The following is a 21,713-nucleotide window of genomic DNA, read 5'->3' as shown; positions in this document are numbered from 1 at the left end:
CCCCATAGCCTGGCTATGTGTGTGCCGGTAACCTTTTGTTGGTGAAAGCTATCTTTAGACTGTGGGGAGACAAATCAAACTCTATCTGCAGCCCCTGGAAACCACATTCAAACTTAGAATAAAATTGCTAGGAAATCTGAGGAGAGTTGAAGTAGTTTCCTGGGGGTGTAGTGACAAAATATTGTCAATTAAGTTGCTTAAAACAATGGAGGGGCTGGAAAGATGGCTCAGCGGTTAAGAGTACTGGCTGCTCTTCCAGAGGACCCAGGTTCGATTCCCAGCACCTACATGGCACCTCATAACTGTCTGGAACTCCAATTCCAGGGAATCTGACACCCTCACACCAACACACACGGAATAAAATTGAATAAAAATATTAGGAAAAAACAATGGAAATTTCTTCTCAGGATTCTATAGGGCCAACGCCCGAAACCCGGGCATTCTCTCTGAAGGGTCATGAGGAGTACATTTCCTCCCCCTCTTCCAGCTTCACACAATCAGGAACACTTTAGTTTCTGCCACACTGACCATCTTATCTCATGCCTGTGGCTCCTCTCCTCCTAGGTCACTACCATACTGGCTTGGGAGTCACTGTAGTCTGACTTCATTTTTTTAAAAAATATAAGTCCCATTTTATTTTTCCAAGGTGTTTTCTTCTGTCTTTATGAAGCCACCTCTTTACATGGGCTTTGGTGGAGGTTATGGTGTAGTACCAGCAGGTCTAAGTTGCTGTGGGGGTGTTCGGTCCTTCCGAGCTTCCCGAGATCGATTCCTGACCACCTTGCTATGAGTAGCACAGCTCACAGTAATGCAGCTTGACATAGAGTGTGGGGAGCACATAGGCGTCTAAGACACTTGCTTCGGATATGTCCCTGATGGCAGTGTTCCGAATGACAAACTTCTTAATGGCCTTGTCCTTGGGTACGTACCAGTACAGTCAGGGCTACATAGAGAAACCTGTCTAAAAAAAGAGAAGACAAGAAAGAAAAAAACACCACAAATTTATTCTCTTCTTCTGATGGAAATGGAAATCTAGAATCATTTTCACTTGGCCCAAGCCGGTGAAGACAGGGTTGAGTCTGCTGGAAGGCCCTGGAGAGGGTCTGTTTTCTTTACCTTCTCTTTGTGACCCTTTCTTCCAGCCCCTCCAGTTTCTCGCTCCTACTTTCCATCTCTTACTTCCTTAGTCAAAGCTCCTCTTTCCTTGTGGGTGCAGTTAATGCAGCGAATTGGTTGCACATGGCCCTGGCCCTTTTTTGGCATGACCGTTGTCTCTCCTTTTTTTTGGTCATCTTGGAGCCAAGTCCCAAAAGAAGTATGACTTCATCTTAACAAATTTTGCCTGCAGTAGCCCTATTTCAGCTGAGAGTGTTCTGAAAGAGATTGAGCTTCCACAGGCCATTTTGGAAGGGAACAAAAGTCAAACCACAATGAAATGAGTTCACAGTGGCTGCATAGCCTAGACCTGTCCTCTCAGCTCCTTGCTAAGCTCTGTCGCACATGGCTTCCTCCAAGGGTTTGGAACTGGCCTTCACTTTTGCAGCTCTGTGAGTTCCATGTCTCGGGAGGTACACTGGGTGGAGCCTTTGCTCAGAGAGGGAAGATTCTCTTCCCAGTAAGAGTCAGAGGACTTACCTCTCTCAGGATGACACTCATCCTCAAGACAGGACCATCCCTCTGCTGAGGAAGCCTATCTCTGTCCACAGAGTAAGAGCTGGCCCTCTGGTTTTCACAAGTTGCCCACATAAATGGCTTGGCATGTTTCCCCAGATCTGCACTGTTGGTTAGATTTTAAACACCTTCTGTGAGACATAATGTTAGTCTAATGACTTTTGACAAGATTATGATGAATCTAATTCATCTCCACTTTTTCTCTTCTAAAAATGTTAAACTCTTAGGTGTCTACTTCAGTTAAGGTCAAGATTTCCCATAAAGAAACAATATCACACATCTTCTTTTGTTCATTTATTTTTTTCAAGGCTGTTTATCAGTCCTGGCTGTCTTGGAACTTGCTTTGTAGACCAGGCTGGCTTTGAACTCACAGAGATCCATCAGCTTCTGCCTGCCTCCCAAGTTGGAATTAAAGGCATGTGCCACCACAGCCCAGCTCCCTGAGCCATCTTTTTTTTTTTCCCCTGAGCCATCTTTGTAAGTGAATTCAATCCACTGTGGAATAACAGAATCATCTGAATTCTCGAATCTGACATGTAAGAGCTTTAGGACAGCCACTAGAAAATTCAATTTCTTCTTGATCAGATTACTAAAATTCCTAGGATAAAGCAGTATTTTTAAACTTTTTTTTTGTTTTCTTTTCTCTCTCTTTTTTTTTTTTTTTTTTCAAGACAGGGTTTCGCTGTAGTTTTGGAGTCTGTCCTGAAACTAGCTCTTGTAGACCAGGCTGGTCTCAAACTCATAGATCCGCCTGCCTCTGCCTCCCAAGTGCTGGGATTAAAAGTGTGTGCCACCACTGCCTGGCTATTTTTAAACTTTTTGTGGGAACTCGAAGATATATTTTAGCAGCTCTCAGAGCATAATACAATAGCATATATGTAAATAAATAAATACACACAACTCACATACAGACTGTCACTATGCATAGCATGTCATCTGTATGTTCTATTTATTATTGTGTGTGTGTGTGTGTGTGTGCAGATGTGGGCATACAACAGAACAGATATAGAAGTCAAAGGACAACTCTTGGGCGTTGTTCTTTTTCCAACTTGGGATCCATGAATCAAAGTCAGGTTGTGAGGCTTACACAGCATGTCTTTTTACTGACTGAGTCATCTTGCTAGATACTTTTGTGTTTTGTTTTTTCAAGACAGGGTTTCTCTGTGTAACAATCCTAGCTGTCCTGGAACTAGTTCTTGCAGGCCAAGCTGGTCTCGAACTCATAGAGATCCGCCTGCTGGGCACTTTTTAAAAGGTAACCTTAAATGATGTTACATTCACCAAGGAGTTTAGTGTTATGGGTGCAAGAATACTGGTGGATCAGGGTATCTGATATCACCTGAATCTGACCTGAAAACTGACCTGAATCTGTTTTGAAATACTTATGCTAGGGGGAATGCGGACATAGTCCAGTCATCTGCGTACTTACCTAATGTACATCCTAGGTTCAATCCCTAGCACCAAATAAACATGGTTTGGTAGCCTGTATCCTAGCACTTGGATAAAGATAGGAAAATGAGCTCAAGGTGGTATGACAACCTTTAATCCCAGCACTAGGGAGACAGAGGCGTGTGGATCTCTAAGCATTCCAAGTGGGCTACATGAGACCCTAAAAATAAGTCTATCATGAAGGGCAAGGCGTGCTATTCTCTCTTGGTATCTTCTTCCAGGCCTAACTTTCAACTTGGTTTCCATGAACTAGGCCTAAGGGCTGTCTTTCCTTCCTGCTGCATGAGGATGTCCTAACTCCTCTAGTTCTCTGGAAGCAAGGGGCTCTCTGCCAGTATGCCTTTTGTAGAAAATATGCCAACCTTCCCTTTTCAGGCGTGGCCCGCCCACATCAAAAAGCAGTCTCCTGCTTTTCCTTAGACTTCTTGACAATGGCTGACTTTCAAGTTTCTCCAGAAATAACCCCTGTAAGTTCCGTGTGAAAGACGCGCTGATCTGGCAGTAGGGCTCCCACGCGTGCGCCTCTCCACGCGAGGTGCGCCCCGCGGGTCGCCTGGGTCCGAACCAGGACAGTTCGTGCTGCTTTTAATGGAATTTCTGACATTTGGAATCTGCAGATTCCATTCTTCCCACAGTCCCTGCCACGAATAAAGATTAGTCACCACCCACATTAAGCCCAGACTAACGCTAACCTGGTAGGACGGTAATTTAAAGAATAAACAAGATTCAAGAGAGGTGGCAGCCAACGCACAGGCAGCCGGCTAGGGCCACGCGCCTCGCGCCTTTTAAGGGCCGGCAGACGCAAGTCGGCCAACGGCTCAGCACTTCACCAATCACCGCGCTCCTCGACGTTGGTTCCGCCCCCACGGCCCAAATTAGCCAATCATTGATGACCTTCCCGCGGGCCCACCCACCCACCCGTCGGTAGGGCCGCGCTTTCGAACCACGCAGACGCTCAGCGGCGCAAAAGCAGCCAAATTTTATTTTTAGCTCCCCGCTGAGAAGCGCCTCTCCATGGCTCCGCCCCCTCGTAATCCCCAATGGTAGACGGAGTTTCCATTGCGTCATCGCGCGGCTGTCTGGGAGCCATCCAGTCAGAACGCGGGCAAGACTGTCGTAATTAAAAAGCGGCGGAAGTAGGTGGGAGGGTCATGACGCAGCGAGTTTCGGTCGTGACTTTTCCGGGGGCCTTGGGGCGTCTCCGCTTTCTCCCTTTAAAGTAAACGTTCCCCCGACGCGCACCCCCCCTCCGCGCGTTCCGGGCCGGGAGGCGGCGGCGGGAGGCGGCGCTGACGCGGCCGCGCGCGGTCACGTGGGTGTGTTGTGGGGGGAGGGCCCGCGCCGTCGGTTCCGGGCGGTTGAGCGAGCTAGAGACGAGCCAGCGACAGGCAGCCGCGCCCGCCGCCGCGCTCTGTATGCCGCGTTCTCCCGGCGCACCCGCCGCCGATAGTCTGAGCCGGAGGAGTCGCCGCCGCCGCGGTTGATGTGGTTGGGCCGGGGCTGAGCAGGCCGCCAAGATGCCGCAGTCCAAGTCCCGGAAGATCGCCATCCTGGGCTACCGGTCTGTGGGTGAGTGGCTGCCCCGGCTGTGCCGGGGTCTGAGCCCCAGGACGCGGCCCGGCCATGTGGCGGGCCGGCGGGCGGGCGGCGCGCGTTTCATAACCTCCATTTTGAGTGGAGGTGGCGGCGCCTTCCCCTGTCCCCGGGCGCGGCGGACAGGTGGCGGGGGCCGCAGGCCTCGAGGCGGCCGGGGACAGCCTAGTCGGGTCTCCGCATCTGTCCCGCCTTCTCTGAGCACACTCTTTTCCCACCAGTTCAACTCATCCCCGGCATTTCAACAAAGGAAACCACTCCTTGCGTCTTTTCCGTCTGTAGAGAAGTTAAACCTTTTAAAGAAAGCAGGGAAACTTCCAAGATGTTTAACCATCAAGGGCAAGTTTCCGCCTTGAAGAAACCTGTACTGAGCCCCTGAGAAGCCCGCTAGGTAGTTGTTTCCGGCCAGAGCAGGAAAGACGAGAAAGACATCTCCGAATTCTCGGTGTCCTATTTTTCTTTGGGGAGAAACAAGGCCAGGCACTCGGAACCAGGCTGTTAAAGTAATTCAGAAGTCCTTTTGTTTCTCCAACACCACCACCGAGCGATTGGCACACATTTGAAGTTGCTCCTAGCGGTCACCTTTATTGCCGAATAGAGGTGGGCTTGGCTTGGGTGGGGTGGGGAGTGATCTGGGGTCGAGACTAGTCGAATTCAGTCCATCTTGTGAAACTGGACGTTTGAACGTAATCGTGCTGCAGGGTGAGGCTTTATTGTCTTTGACCGGCCGGAACCTGGGAATATCACGTTCATCTTTAAGTGTTACTGTCTCCAGAAAATGCACTTGACAGAGGGACCGCCGAGGAGTGGAGAAGCAAGTGGGAGGTGGGGTAGATTGAAGTCTGATTAAGGAACGAGGTGGCCGTAACTACTGTAGGAAAGCCTTCCCCATTGGACGGACTCCCTGTGAGGCTTTCCATTCTGCCTGCCGCTGCTGGTGCCAGGGTCTGTGCTCTTTGACCAAGATATGTCTCGGCCTGCTTACTCATCCTTTCACCGTCCCTTAAGAGCTGGAGAAAATCCTTAGAGAGGGAATGGAAGATTAGAGATAATGTGAGAGGGGTTGCCCAGAGTGGAAAGGTAACACGGAACAGAACTTAAGGGGGTGGGGAAGAGTCGGTGACTGCTTAACAATTGCAGCCTTAGATTAACACGAACAGCATTGTGGGTTTCCGTGTCTTGAGAGCATTTACTAAACATCAGTATGGAACTCCTGATCTAACGTTGTTGGTTGCCTGGATCACCGTACTGTTGCTTGTTTTCTGAATTCCCTCCAAATTTGGAGAATGGGATTGTAATAGAACCTGGCCCTTGATTGAGCACCCTCTAATCAGATAAATATACAGAGTGCTAACTCCTTGAAGATAACAATCTTGAATGAGCAAGGCATAAGTCACAAGTAGCTGGGCTACCTGTTTTCAACCCAAGAAGATGTTCTAAAGGTCTGGATTTTATCTCCTCTTGAAATGTTTGAAATAACAATAGGTTTAAGTAAATTTAGTGTTTTGCCTCCTTTGCTAAAGAATTTATGTCCAATAGAAAGCCATTCTGATTCTTAGGTCCTGGACTCTGTAACCCAGACTGGTCTTCCTGTGAAAGCCCACCAGAGCTGGGATAGGTGTGCCCTTAGCCTTTTCTTCACTAGCATTGTTTGTTAATGCAGTGCTAGCCTGCGGAGGGACCAGAGCTGTAGACCTATTCTCCGTGCCCTGTGTGTCGTATGTCCATCTCCTGCTGTTCTCAGTGCAGTGATTAAAGTAAAAGATACTTCGGAGAGGCTGCCTTACTTTCAGTGTTGCATTTGACTTTTCTTTCATATGAAAGGAATATTTTATAGCTTCTGGATTCTATGCAGAGGAGTCGGGTTGGCCTTTTGCCAGCATGATTGCACTTGCTAGCCACTTTTTCCTGGTATTGCCCACTATTCAGACTTCTTAGAACTTATGTGTTTGGTGCCAGAATATAGAAATTTCAGTATTTCTAGTGTGTGTGTGTGTTGTGAGAGAGAGATTCTAAGCAGTTGTGTTGATTGATAATAAAACATAGAAATAGGTTCATCTAGAATCCATGCTTTTTATAATGTTCTCTTGACTAGACTGCTTGGCATTGTTACATGATCATGCTACAGACTTTTAAGTTTGCCTTCAGCAAAAACTGGAATGTGATTGTGTGGTTCCAATTTGAGTTCGTGTGCTACCAAAGTGAGCAGTTGCTATTTTATTAATTTGCTGGGCAAGCATGCTGCACCCACACGTGGAGGTCAGAGGACAGCTTGTGGGAGTTGTTCTTTCCTTCCACCACATGGGTTCTGGGGATCCAGTTTTGATGTCCATAAGTACCAAAAAGTCCTGTGCTCCTAGCAGTTAGTTCTCACCACTCAGCCCCTGGCAACTACTAATTTGCCTTCTGTTTTTATTTACTTACTTACTCTGGACATCTCATGTAAAAGGCATAGTATACATATGGTACTTTGTGACTGACATCTTTCATTTAGCCTATTTCTAAGCTTCATCCATATTGCATTATATATCGATACCATGTTCCTGTTTGTGGCTGAATAATATTCCATTAATGTGAGTTTACCACATTTTTCTGTTAGAGATATGAATTGTTTCTATTTCTTGGCTGCTTCAAATAATGGTGTTATAAACATTCCAGTAAAATATTCCTGTTTTCATTTCCCTAGGAATGAAATTGCTGAGACCTGAGGTGTCCCTGTTTGACATTTTGAGGAACTGTCAAATTTTTCCTCAACCTCTCACTTTACATTCCTAGCAGCAGTGTATGAGGCTTGGTATTTGCTTCCATCCTTACCTTCTCTTTGTCTGCTTGGCTTTAGCTGCCCAGAGTATATATGATTTATAAATGATTTCTTCCATCTATGACAGTGAAATTGTGTTTCCAGTTTAACTGTTTCCTTTTACACTTTTTGCTTTTGGTGTCATATCCAGGAAACTCACAGCAAACAGTGTAGCTTTATTGCTACCTCTTCTGAACATTTTCTATTCAGCTCCTACATTGAGGCTTATGACCTGCTTGAGGTTAGTATGTGTGCTGTGAGAGAAGGGTGTAACTTGTTTCAGCCTGTTAGAAGACCCTTTGTGGAAAATGAAATGTGCATGGACTTCAGGCTTGTTCTGAGATCTTCCCTTCTGATGAACTTTGCTGATCTGTTTGTCCTTACATCAACCCACAGTCTCCCTTACATTACTCTGCTGTCATCGTCAATAGGGACATAGGAATCTTTGTGGGTTTTTTTTTTTTCAAGATTGTTTTGCCTATTTTTAGCCCTTTGTGTGTAGGACTAATTTGCCAGTTTCTACTCATAAATCAACTAGATTTCCATAGGGTACTTTTCAGATTTGAAAAAGAATTTTTGTTTTGGTTTGGTTTTCAAGACAGGGTTTCTCAGTAGCTAAGGAGCAGAATCCAGGAACTCACTCTGTAGACCAGGCTGGCCTTGAACTCCTAGAGATCCTCCTATCTCTGCCCCCTGAGCGCTGGGATAAAAGATGTGCCACCATCGATGGGCAAGAATCTTTTTGTTTTTTTAAGATTGATTTGTGTATGAGTGTTTTGCATGCATGCATGTAGCTGTTTTTAAGATAAGAGGGTATTCCTCTGGGACTGGAGTTTGCAGGTGATTATGAGCTACTGTGTGGGTGCTGAGAATCAAACCTGGGTCCTCTGCAAGAGCAGCAAATGATCTCTACCATTGAGCCACCTCTCCAGCCCCCATGAAAGAATCTTTTAAAAAAAAAGTTTGCATCTGCTCCTGATTTCATTCCAGTATGAGGTGAAAAATCAGCCTTTAACAGATGAATAGTTGGTAGGGTTGAGTTTTTTTTTGTTTTGTTTTGTTTTGTTTTGTTTGTTTGTTTGTTTGTTTTTCGAGACAGGGTTTCTCTGTGGTTTTGAAGCCTGTCCTGGAACTAGCTCTTGTAGACCAGGCTGGTCTCGAACTCACAGAGATCCGCCTGCCTCTGCACTCCCGAGTGCTGGGATTAAAGGCATGCGCCACCACCGCCCGGCCCAAGGGTTGAGTTTTTAATAGCTCTTTGAGATGGTCGTATATCTTTGGTATGCACTAAAACTCTGTAAGTAATAGCCAACAGTGTCTTACTAGTCTCTTAATTTGAGACCATGCACATGGGATACATTTGGAGGTTAGAGGACAACTTAGAGAAGCTGGTTCTCTCTTATTTATTTATTTATTTATTTATTTATTTATTTATTTATTTATTTATGATTTCTGTCTCTTCCCCACCGCCGCCTCCCCTTTCCCTCCTCCTCCCCCAATCAAGTCCCCCTCCCTCATCAGCCCAAAGAGCAATCAGGGTTCCCTGCCCTGTGGGAAGTCCAAGGACCACCCACCTCCATCCAGGTCTAGTAAGGTGAGCATTCAAGCTGCCTAGGCTCCCACAAAGCCAATACGTGCAATAGGATCAAAGAACCCATTGCCATTGTTCTTGAGTTCTCAGTAGTCCTCATTGTTTGCTATGTTCAGCGAGTCAGGTTTTATCCCAGGCTTTTTCAGACCCAGGCCAGCTGGCCTTGGTGAGTTCCCGATAGAACATCCCCATTGTCTCAGTGTGTGGGTGCACCCCTCGCAGTCTTGAGTTCCTTGCTCGTGCTCTCTCTCCTTCTGCTCCTGATTTGGACCTTGAGATTTCAGTCCGGTGCTCCAATGTGGGTCTCTGTCTCTGTCTCCTTTCATCGCCTGATGAAGGTTAATATTCAGGAGGATGCCTATATGTTTTTCTTTGGGTTCTCCTTCTTATTTAGCTTCTCTAAGAACCCGAATTATAGGCTCAATGTCCTTTATTTATGGCTAGAAACCAAATATGAGTGAGTACATCCCATGTTCCTCTTTTTGGGTCTGGCTTACCTCACTCAGGATAGTGTTTTCTATTTCCATCCATTTGCCTGCAAACTTCAAGAAGTCCTTGTTTTTTACTGCTGAGTAGTACTCTAATATGTATATATTCCATACTTTCTTCATCCATTCTTCAATTGAAGGGCATCTAGGTTGTTTCCAGGTTCTGGCTATTACAAACAATGCTGCTATGAACATAGTAGAGCATATACTTTTGTTGTATGATAAGGCCTCTCTTGGGTATATTCCCAAGAGTGGTATTGCTGGGTCCATGGGTAGGTTGATCCCGAATTTCCTGAGAAACCTCCACACTGCTTTCCAGAGTGGTTGCACAAGTTTGCATTCCCACCAGCAATGGATGAGTGTACCCCTTTCTCCACAACCTCTCCAGCAAAGGCTATCATTGGTGTTTTTGATTTTAGCCATTCTGACAGGTGTAAGATGGTATCTTAAAGTTGTCTTGATTTGCATTTCCCTGATCGCTAAGGAAGTTGAGCATGACCTTAGGTGTCTTTTGGCCATTTGAACTTCTTCTGTTGAGAGATCTCTGTTCAGCTCAGTGCCCCATTTTATAATTGGGTTGATTAGCCTTTTACGGTCTAGTTTCTTGAGTTCTTTATATATTTTGGAGATCAGACCTTTGTCAGTTGCGGGGTTGGTGAAGATCTTCTCCCAGTCAGTGGGTTGCCTTTCTGTCTTAGCGACAGTGTCCTTTGCTTTACAGAAGCTTCTCAGTCTCAGGAGGTCCCATTTATTCAATGAGGCCCTTACTGTCTGTGCTGCTGGGGTTATACGTAGGAAGTGGTCTCCTGTGCCCACGTGTTGTAGAGTACTTCCCACTTTCTCTTCAATCAGGTTCAGTGTGTTTGGACTGATATTGAGGTCTTTCACCCACTTGGACTTGAGTTTTGTGCATGGTGATAGATATGGGTCTATTTTCATTCTTCTACAGATTGACATCCAGTTTTGCCAGCACAATTTGTTGAAGATGCTCTCTTTTTTCCATTGTATACTTTTAGCTCCTTTATCGAAAATCAGGTGTTCATATGTTTGTGGGTTAAAGTCAGGGTCTTCTATTCGATTCCATTGGTCGACTTCTCTGTTTTTATGCCAATACCAAGCTGTTTTCAATACTGTAGCTCTGTAATAGAGTTTGAAGTCAGGGATGGTAATGCCTCCAGACGATCCTTTATTGTATAAGATTGTTTTGGCTATCCTGGGTTTTTTGTTTTTCCATATAAAGTTGATTATTGTCTTCTCCAGATCTGTGAAGAATTTTGATGGGATTTTGATGGGGATTGCATTGAATCTATAGATTGCTTTTGGTAGAAGCTGGTTTTCTCTTTATGCTCTGATCCATCTCACTGGCACCTGTCAGTGGTTAGCCTTAGACTGGTACTGTGTGCAGCCTGCTGTCTTATTGTTGAATTGCCTTGTTCCCTTTGCATTAAACCACATTGTTACTTTACGCTCTCAGTGGTTGTGCTGTGGAACTTGGGCTACTGTTAGACAGAACTTCCATGTTTGTTCATTCAATATGCAGATTCTTTAAAATTACATTTGCTAATACTTTTACCAACTACAGAGAAGTCATTACTATTAAGGTGCTGTTAAAAGCTTTTCCAGGGTATGGAGAGACGGCTTAGTGCTTAAGAACACTGAATATAGGTTCAAGGTCCCAGCACCCACAGCAGCTGGCAACAGGCTATAACTAGTCCCAAGAGAATTCAATGCCTTCTTATGGCCTCCTTGGGCAGTATACACATGTAATATACAAGTATTCATGCAGGCAAAATCACCCATATAACATAAATTTTTTTTTTCTTTAACACTTTTTCAGGCTGGGACTGATGGTACAAGCCCATAATCCCAGCTACTTGGGAATGGAGGAGGAAGGGTCACAAGTGTAAGGCTGGCCCCGGTAACTGCAAAATGAAGACAGGCCAGGAAAACTGGTAGAGCATCTATCTGCCTTGCATGTTCTAGGCCCTTGTTAAACCCCAGTAACACTGAAAGGGAGTTAAAAAAGGCTTTTCAAAATTCTGATTTCTTCCTTAACAGTTGGAATGTTGGCGCTGCGGTACCAGTTTTTATTTGACTTGGTGACCTTTCCCCTCCCAGAAGGGCGGGAAGACAGTAGGGGAATAGGGTCTTCGCTCTGGCTCCTCCTCCAAGTACTAAAATTACATGAGATACTGCTGTACCCAGCTGAGTTGTTTCCTTAATGTCTTTAAAAAACAACAACAATAAAAAGCCCCGTTGAATTTGAACTAATGATTGTTGTTCATTCTTCCAAGTAAAAAAGATCTGATAGGTGGGGGGGGGGGAGCAAGAGGGAACTAGGATTGGCATGTAAAGTGAGAAAAGATTGTTTGAAGAAATAAATTTTAAAAAAAAGGTGTGATAAAGTGGCTGGTGCAGATGTTTCTCGTCACTCTGTTCTTGGAGACAGTCATATTTCTGTGTGTAACAGAAGTGCTTACTCAGATATTCTGTTTCATCATGCAGAATTATTATTATTACTGCTACCATGTGTGGCATTGCACCTGCTATGGCTCATGTGTTGAGTCAGAGGACAACCTTCAGGAGTCTCTTGTCTCCTTTCACTTTCTCATGGTCCTCCAGACTTGCACAGCAAGCACCTTTACCTGTTGAGCCATCTTGTTGGCCCTCTTGGAGAACACTAAAATGACGTTCAAGGGTCAAGACTCAATAAACTTAATCACTTTTCCTGTGTTCTCAAAAGACAGTGGTAAGTGAAAGTGGCCCCCTTTCCCTTTGTGAGAATGGTGATAGAGAATAAAGTGATTCACCACTTGGTTTGTACCTGCTGTAAGGAATACCCACACAAGCATTACCATTGTGTTTGCATCTTTTGTACAAATGTGAACATAATGCAGTGGCTGACTTGGTGATGTTTCCACCTTATGAATCCTGGAGATGGTTCCAGAAGTTCAGAGACCACACTTTTAATGTCATGGGACTGTAGTATGCTAGGATTTTTCTACTTTCTATTGTATAAAATTAAATCAAAAGTGGGTGTATTGTACATACGATTGGCAAGGATATGTCTTAGAGCTGCCTAGGAGAGGTTCTCTAGTATTTCTTGTAAGAGCTAAGGAGGATTTAGTGAGGCAAGAAAGATCTTGGCATGGTTGAACGGAAGGAAGCTGGAGGTGGTAAAGGCATAATGAGGTGAGAGTTAGAAATGAAGTTGGAGAGGCGAGCACAAGCTGCAGGGCCTCAAAGGAACTTTGGAAAGTCACTCATGCTGAGAGTTGCAAAAGGAAATCTGTATGTATACACCTTCCTTGGCCTCTTGTGATGCACTTTTGGATGTGCTGTTGTCTTTGTACTTGGTAATGCTGAAGTTTCCGAAGATTAAATAGAATTACCAGTGGCAGCATGCAATCAGTATATGAAAATGTGGTTTTTATAAATACAGGCCTCACTGAAAGTTGAGGGAGCTTCATAAATAAAAATAGCAGCTGTATCACAAAATGAAAACCAGCTGTGTCTACCTATCATAGTAGAGGAAGTCATTAATGTGCAGTGTTTTTCTTAATTGAAGGTCCAAAATAATGAACTGTTGTTCTAATGTTGCCTGTAAGTGGATTGTTAGCTAGTTCACTAAGTGAAAATCAAATTTGGTCATGCTTGTGGGAATGGGAAGTAATATGAAGTATCACCTTAACTTTAACACTTGCTAAAGTGCTCTTAGGATAGGATTTCTTTATTTCTTTCGAGACAGGATTTCTCTGTGTATCCCTGGCTATCCCGGAACTCACTCTATAGACCAGGCTGGCCTTGAACTCACAGATATGCCTACCTCTGCCTCCCAAGTACTGGGACTGACCATCACTGCTGGCTTTCTCAGGATTTCTTAATCAAACTAATTGTAGCAAACTGCTGGGACTTTTATGTCACATGAATTGCTTCATTGATATCTCAAAACAGAAAGAGCTTTGAATATTGTTAGTACATTTCAAAATTTCTAAATTCTTTGGCTTCTGAAGTTAACTATAGGGCATGGGAATTTCTTTATTTTTTATTTTATTTTAGAGATAGGGTTTCTCTACATAGTCCTGGTTGTCCTGGAACTCACTACAAGTCTGGCCTAGAACTCACAGAGATCTTCGTGCCTGTCCTTCCTGAGTGCTGGGTGCATCACTATACCTGACTGGGAGTTTTACATCTAAATTGGTATTAGGTCAGACTAGGAAGCTTTTTTCTTGTATTTTCCTGTAGATAGTTAGAGCAGAGTAATGGACTCTTGATGAAATGAACTGTGTCTTGATGGCTTTGTTTCTTAAATGTAATATCATTGAGCCCAGACTGTCATTTCTCTTTGTTGTACTTGTCTGCAGAAAGGCTACTGATGGATTTTGAAACATAAATTAATATTTTAGCAATATTTTTAAACTAGGGTTTTTTTTTTCAAAAGAATTGAATGTTAGCTACATGATGGCATAATAAATCATTTGTAAACAGGATGCAAATAATTGGCTCTTACTGTTGGTATAGTTTTATAAGGTAAGTGCTGTTCTGAGATTTATGTCTTTTATTCAAATTTATCTAGCTGATATTTAGCAGGAGCGTGCATGTATGTGTGTGTGTGTGCTGCACATATGTGTGTACATGTGTACCTGCAGGCACCATGGTGTGCTTGGAGAGGTCAGAGGACAACCTAAGGAAATCATTTTCTTTCCTTCCATCATGTGGGCCCCAGTGATGGAACTTGGGTTAGGTGTAGGCACCTTTGCCCTGTCTTGTTAGCCCTATTTGGCTGTTTTTTAAATTTTATTTACTTGTATTTTATGTGTAAGTGTTCTGCATGCTTGCATGTCAGAAGAGAGCATCAGAGCCTATTGTAGATGGTTGTGAGCATTGAACTAAGAACCTCTGTAAGAATAGTTAGTGCTCTGAACCCCTAACCATCTCTCCAGTACCCTGGTTGGTTTTAAGATCTAAATCACATATGAAACCTACTGTAAAGAGATTAAACTTAGAGGTTCAGTTTGTTGGTCATGGGTTTTATAAGTGACTGAATTAAGATATACCCAGCAGTGCCAGGTGTGGTGGTGCACTCTTTTAATCCTGGATTCTAGAGACAGAGGCAGGTGGATCTTGTAAATTGGAGGCCAGCCTGGTCTACACAGTGATTTTTTTTTTTTTTTTTTGGTTTTTGGTTTTTTTAAGACAGGGTTTCTCTGTAGCTTTTGGTGCCTGTTCCGGAACTAGCTCTTGTAGACCAGGCTGGCCTCGAACTCGCAGAGCTACACAATGAGAGCCTGTCAGAAACATGCACACAATACACGCACACGTGTGCACACACACACTCTCTCTCTCTCTCTCCAAAAGTTCACCATGATATTAATCTTCATGGCATGCGTGGGAGTAGGAAAATAATCTGCACTTTTCAGTCCCTCTGTTGAGAAGCTTATGTGTGATTTAGAAAATACTCTGGTCCTTATGATCTTGGATATGAATAGGAATGCCTAATGCTGCTGTTTGTGTGGTGGGCAAAGATTTGAATCAAATCATCATTAAGAATGCTCTCAGAGAACTATTTAGTAGAATTTGTGCCTTTTTGTCTGTATGTGAATAAATGCTGTGCTTTTGCAATACCAAAAAAAAATTGCTCCCAGAGAGAAAAGGCCCACAAAATTCATCTGCAGCATAGTCTAAAATTTACATTACAGGAAAACTTCTGGTAAAAAAAAAAATCACTTAAGCCATATAGGTTGAGAAATAGATTTTCCAGGAATCTTAGCAGGATGTGTTTTCTCTGTGAACCAATTCAGCCAAACTGATTCATGGGTAGAATTTTTTCCTCAATCTTCAGTGTCAGTTGAATGTCGCCAACACTATAGTAGAGGCTCTTCTCTGGGAGCTGTCCCTGAAATGGTGGGCATGCTTCTTGGGGAAGAGTCCAGGCTTTATCAACTGTCCATCAAGTCACTCCACAGCTGAACACACTGCACTGCTGATTGCAGGGGCAGTCTGTGGATTTAAAGTGCCTCGTGTTACTTACTCAAACAGATGTTGGTTAAATGTCTAAATGTATTCTCTGTCCCTGTACCACGCATATAACTAGTGTGTAATTGCTAGTCTAGTGAAATCCTCAAGAGAGACAGTCAGAGGGAGAGCTAATATGGCCACAGAGGTGGAAGAGTGTCTCCTAAGAAAGGACAGTATGGTTCTACTAGAGGACAAGGATATAGATGAGCAAAATGTGAGTGGGGAGGAAGGTGGAGCTGAGCTATATGCTAAGTTATAGACTTTCCCTAGGAACAGTAGGAGATCAATGAAGGATTTTAAGCAATAAATATAATGATCTCCATGACTTCTGCAGCAGGCCAGGTAGTGAATTATCTAAGCTTTGCAGGCCAGATGCCTCCTGTTGCAGCTATTCTCCTTTGCCCTTGTAGTGCAAAAGCAGACGAAGGCAGTGCATTGACAGATGGCTGTAATTGTGTCCCAATGAAACTATATCATGAGTTTGAAATTGGGAATTTTATTTGAATTTCTGATACTAAATACTAGTTGTCCTGTCCCATCCCTGTCTGTCTCTCTGTCCCTCATCCCTTCCCACACCTACTTTTAACTCAAATACTAAACAGATTGTGAGTCAGATTTGTCCCCTGGTCCATAATTCATTTTACAGCTTCAGAAAAATCTCCTGTACTGTGGGAAGAAGGTGGGGAACACAAGAGTAGAATTGGAAAGACTGAGTTGTGAGCCAGTTCAAGGTGTCGGAGGGGAACAGAGCAGATCGGCATCTGGTGGGAACTGTTGCTGTCACCTGTATGCTGCTAGTGTGAGCTGACTGTTGCCTCTGACTATTAGGAGAAAACCTATAACAGGACCATGGCAAGAGGCTGGATAAGATTCATTTTTGCATCTGCCTGACTTCTGGCTATAGAGACCCTAGCAGTGACCCCTCAAGTGCAAGTGGCCTTGCTGGGAACTGTTTTCTACCCCCTGTTCCTTAATGTCAACCAAAGGTTTTATCCAACATCCCTTCTCACTTTAGGGTTGGTTGTTTCTTTGACGTGCCAGGGACAAGTGAAGATGCAAGGCCCAAGTGGACATACTGCTGAATTAGCCAAGCAAGGGTGTTAAGTATCTGCCTATCTTCTGGGGCTTAATTTATTTTAATTTAGCCAAATTTATACAAATAGGCCGTATCCTATCTATATACAGAGCATCATTGCTCAAGAGCAATAAATTGTCAGCACAGATATTAGATTTTCTAGTAGCCATTTTAAAAGGAAACCAGTGAAGTTTAATTTAGCACAATACATCATCTCAACATATGATTTAAAAATATTTTTTCATATTTAACCTTCAAATTCTTATGTACATATGTCAGAGCTACCTGCTGTGTTTCAGATAACTGCTGTCCATGAATGGCTCCTGAGCAGTACTAAGCAAGGTTTGAGAAGTGTTGTGGGAATAAACTAGACACAAAATTTTAACGTTTAAAGAAATTTCTTTGTAAATATAATCGTTTAGTTGTTACATGTCTATTTTAGGCAAACTTAAATTTTATGTTCTTTAATTCATCAAAGCTGCTATTTGAATACTGTCTTCTTTTTTTTAACTTGCATGTATTTGCCACAACACACATGTGGACAGTATGAAAGAGTTGGTTCTCCACCATGTGAGTAACAGGGATGGAACTCAGGTGGTCAGGCATGGTGGCAAGCACTTTTACATACTGAGCTACCTTGCCGAACCTCCCCCCCCCCCCCCCCGCCGCCGCCTTTTCCTTTTTAAAAAAAAATTTTTTGGAGGAGGGGCTCGTTTCCCTACCCACTCACATCCCAGCTTACTCACCAGTTTTGAACCAAATCTAGGATTTTTTTTTCCTCATTGCCAATTATTTAATTTTCTGTAGTTTGTCTCCACCTTGGCTTTTTCTGTAAGTCATCGTAGAAGATGAATGTTCTATTTCAAGGGTCTTAAGGGAATCAGTTCATTGGCCTCCCTAAGCACCACTTTTTCTCTTTTAGTTTAATAACTGATGACAGCTACTAAAATTCCTCATTTATGTGATTCAGTCATTCATATGAGACACACTTGGATATATTCTTGTTTTACTTCTTGAGCCAGTTTTACTTATTCTGCCTTGTATTCATCACAAATAATAACCACACCTTAACCTTCCTCCCCTTTTTTTAAACCTTCTGCCAGCATCTGTTTTTAAAGTTTGGGGTTGGTGTGAGAAAGAACAAGATGATGTCAACCCTGCTTAACTCATAGGAACAAGTGAGATGATTCATGTGAAAGTGTTTTGCAAATGCTAATAAAACAGTGTCCCACATGAATTTTCTGTTAAACAGTTGGGGCTAAGGATGTAGTTGAGTTGCTAGAGTACTTGCCTGAGCAGCATGAAGCCCTGGGCTCCAACCCCCAGCGTTACACAAAATCTGATATGACAGTAAATGACTAATCCCAGGATTTGGGGGGTAGGCAGAACAATTAGACGTTCAATGTCACCCTCAACTACATAGCAAGTTTGAGGTAAGACTAACATGAAATTGTTTTTATTTTTTTGCAGCAGGGTTTCTCTGTGTACCTCTGGCTGTCCTGGAACTTGCTGTATAAATTAGGCTGACATTGAACCAAAAGAGATCCACCACCTGCCTCCTCTTCCTGAGTGCTGGGATTAAAGGTGTGAACCACCAGCACTAGGCCTGAGAGCCTGTCTTAAAAAAAAAAAAAAAGAAAAAGAAAAAAAGGTATTTATTCAAGCCAAGCACACTTGTAATCCCAGACTTGGAAGGCATTATGTCCATGAGTTTGAGGACAACCAGGGCTACATAGCAAAAAATCAGGAAGGCGTTTGCGCAGTTGGTATCCATGCCCTCATCAGATCCTATGCTGGCAATGGCGCTCATGTTAAGAGTCATGGTGACCACTTTCCCAAAGTACACATTTGTTCCTGTGTAGCTCCTGTAAAATGAGGATGCTAACATAGGTATATGTTTTCAGGATGTGTCCTTGGTGACTGCATACATATGTACACCTTCAACCCAAGGTGACCACAAGACCAGCCAGATGGCTTAGTGGGTAAAGGTAGTGGCCACAAACCTGGTAACCTGAGTTCAATCTCTAGAACCCACATAAAGAAGGACTCTACTGACAAATTTTGCTGACTTAGTAAAGTGGTGGTTTTAAGTTCTTCTCCGAGATTCATGACTTCACTAACCAGTACCAGGCATGGTTCCCTCCTGTTGAGCTGGTCTTAAATCCTATTACAGAGCTGTTGGTTACTGCCAAATAGTGCATGCCGCTACTGCACTCTTAGGGTTATGGCGCCATCTTGGTCATTTTGTGGTTCATAGGCATCATAGCTGGGAAGGATTGTTACTTCCCTTCTTGGAAATTTTCAAGGTGACTTCTGATACTCAGGGAGGAGACTTTCAGGTTAAATCTAGCTTGGGGCCTCTGGGCCCGTGTCTGAAGTACAAGGTGTCTTTAGTAATAAGGACTGACCTATACTTCCAGGGGGCATCTCTGACTAACAACTTAGAAGGGGACTTTGAAGTGTCTGGTGTTGGGGTTCTTGTTAGATGCTCTATGAATCTTTGGGGCAGAATTGTCAGCACAGGTGGAAATTCTCATTTAGATTGTATATGTATATTTATATACTGACTCACATGTACTATAGGCATTTTAGATACATAGTTAATAGTATGATTCCTTATGAGTTACGAATTTTTGAGGCATCTTGTTATTTTACCCTCCTTCCCCCCTTCATTTATTTACCTCCACCTCCCATTTAGAGTGATGTCCTTCCTCCTCCCCCATTTTTGCCATTTCCTCCTTCATATCACTTGTGCCTTCTCTGACCCCCCCCCCACACACACACTATGGTCCCTTTTTACTCTGCATACAATGTTTTGAATGTATTTCCCTGCAGATCCATAGCTTTTTTTCATTGCCTTAATAAGAGTCTCAGAGTGTTCGCGCGTGTTCTCTCTCTCTCTCTCTCTCTCTCTCTCTCTCTCTCTCTCTCTCTGTGTGTGTGTGTGTGTGTGTATGTAGGGGTGGTTTCAGGTGTGCAGGTGGGGACCAGAAGTAGATGTGGAGTGTCTTCCTTGATTGCCCTCAATCTCATATTTTGCAACAGAGTGGAAGTTACAGCTGTGAACTACTACATCCAACTTTTCTTTTTTCGAGACCAGGGTTTCTCTGTGTAACAGCCCTAGCTGTCCTGGAACTAGCTCTTTTAGATCAGGCTGGTCTTGAACTCACAGAGCTCCGTCTGCCTCTGCCTTCCAAGTGCTGGGATTAAAGGCAGGTGCCACCACCGCCTGGCCCACATCCAACTTTTCTTATGTGGATGCTGAGTGTTGAGCTCATTCAGGTCCTTAACCTGTGCAGTATGCATTTTGCCAACTGAGCCACCTCCCTGGTCCCACAGTCCTTAATTTTGATGAATTAAAATAAATTTCCTTTTTTATAATCTCTGGACTGGTGGTGGCACCAGCCTTTAATCCCAGTGCTCAGGAGACAGAGGCAGGCTGATCTCTTGAGTTCAAGGACAGCAAGGGCTACACAGAGAAACCCTGTCTACAAAAACAAAACAAAAAGTTGTTTCATAGTTTTCATTTTATATTTAAGTTTATGGTCTGCTTTTGATCGTATGCTTTTTAAATAGGGTACTAGCTAGGTCTAGCTTAGGTTTCTGTGTTTCTCTCACTAATTTTGTGAGTGTATCAATGTGAAAGTCCAGTTGTTTGAGCACCGTGTGTTGAAAATACTGTACTTTCTCCTTTGATTTGCCTGTTGAGATTTGAGCGGCGGGGCTGCATTCCGGCAGCCCTGGCTCCCACATGGCAGGCTTATGCCCCGAAATAATTACACGGAAACTGCATTCTTTTAAACACTGCCTGGCCCGTTATCTGTAGCCTCTTACTGGCTAGCTCTTACATATTAATCTAACCCATTTCTAATAATCTGTGTAGCCCACGAGGTAGCTTACCAGAGAAGATCTTAACCTGCGTCTGTCTGGAGTGGGAGAATCATGGCAACTCCTGACTCAGCTTCTTTCTCCCAGCATCCTGTTCTGTTTTCTCCGCCTACCTAAGGGTTGGCCTATCAAATGGGCCTAGGCAGTTTCTTTATTAGTAAGAAATCACTCCCACATCATTTGCCTTTGCACGTCTGCCAAAAATCAGTTGATCATATTTGTGTACGGATCTTTTCCTGAACTCTGTATCCTTTCATGTCTGCCTTATGCTAATACTACTCTTGGCTTGATAGCTGTTCCTGGAATACAGACTTTTTCCCCCTCCCAAGTTGTATTGATCATAATTTGGGGAAAGCTAACCTGATTCAGGGAATACTGTAATAGATTTAATGGCCATGTATTAAATATGTAGTAGTTACTATGTTTTATACATGATATTTTGAGGATTTGAGGCCTTTAGAACTTAATTTTTCATCTCATGGAACTCATACCATAATCTTGAGCTTGAATCCTAAACCTTCTCCCCATTCTGTTTCCTTTAATTAAATTGTAGTCAGGACGTTTTACAAACCTTATTCATCAGTGTTCTTTCTCCGCTTCCTGCCTCCCATCAAGCTGCCATTAGCCGATATTGTATGGTGAAGGGAATGAATTCCTAGAAGTGGAGAATGGTGATTGTTATATAGGGTTGGTTTTTGTTTTACTCTGGAAATTGCCAGAATTACTCCATTTTTACTTGAAACTTAAGTTCATATCTTTTAAATATTAAGTGCTAGGCAAAGAACTTGTTTGAGAAGATGCCTGTCTGCACACAAACCCCAGAGGCCAGCCTCAGCTGTCCATGCCTTAGGCACCATTCACCTTGCCCTTTATTTAAGGGAGGGTCTCTCACTCACCTGGAGCTTGCCAGATAAACTAGCTAGCCAGCAGTCCCTGGCCCAGCCTGTCTTTGCCTCTCTGACATTGGGACTACACATCATGCCACCGTACTTGTTTTTCACATAGGCTCGGGGGTGGGGGCTGGAGCTTAGGTCCTCATGCTCGTAGGGCATATACTTTACTGACTGAGTTGTCTTTCCAGCCCTGAGACACCAGTTTTTAAAAAACGTTCAGTCATGATTTTTTAAAAGATACATTTAT

At 43.5% G+C, this 21,713-nt stretch overlaps 1 protein-coding gene and 1 pseudogene across 1 annotated transcript in view; one reads left to right on the top strand and one right to left on the bottom strand.

Annotated features, from left to right (window-relative positions):
• Positions 1-678: 678 nt before the first annotated feature.
• LOC126489443 (40S ribosomal protein S26-like) lies at positions 679-4,188 on the bottom strand (annotated as a pseudogene).
• A 98-nt stretch (positions 4,189-4,286) lies between these two features.
• Rheb (Ras homolog, mTORC1 binding) overlaps positions 4,287-21,713 on the top strand; it is a 42,299-nt gene continuing 24,872 nt past the window's right edge. The window contains exon 1 of the mRNA XM_050123706.1: positions 4,287-4,689. Within this exon, the coding sequence (XP_049979663.1) occupies positions 4,638-4,689 (52 nt within the window). The 5' untranslated portion in view covers positions 4,287-4,637. The remainder of the gene's footprint in view (positions 4,690-21,713) is intronic.

The sequence above is a fragment of the Alexandromys fortis genome, unplaced genomic scaffold, assembly GCF_014885135.2.
Source record: "Alexandromys fortis isolate MF-2015 unplaced genomic scaffold, M_Fortis_MF-2015_v1.1 scaffold_217, whole genome shotgun sequence".
Taxonomy (NCBI): domain Eukaryota; kingdom Metazoa; phylum Chordata; class Mammalia; order Rodentia; family Cricetidae; genus Alexandromys; species Alexandromys fortis.
Note: the sequence above shows the minus strand (reverse complement) of the source record. Positions and strands in the feature narration are given on the sequence as shown.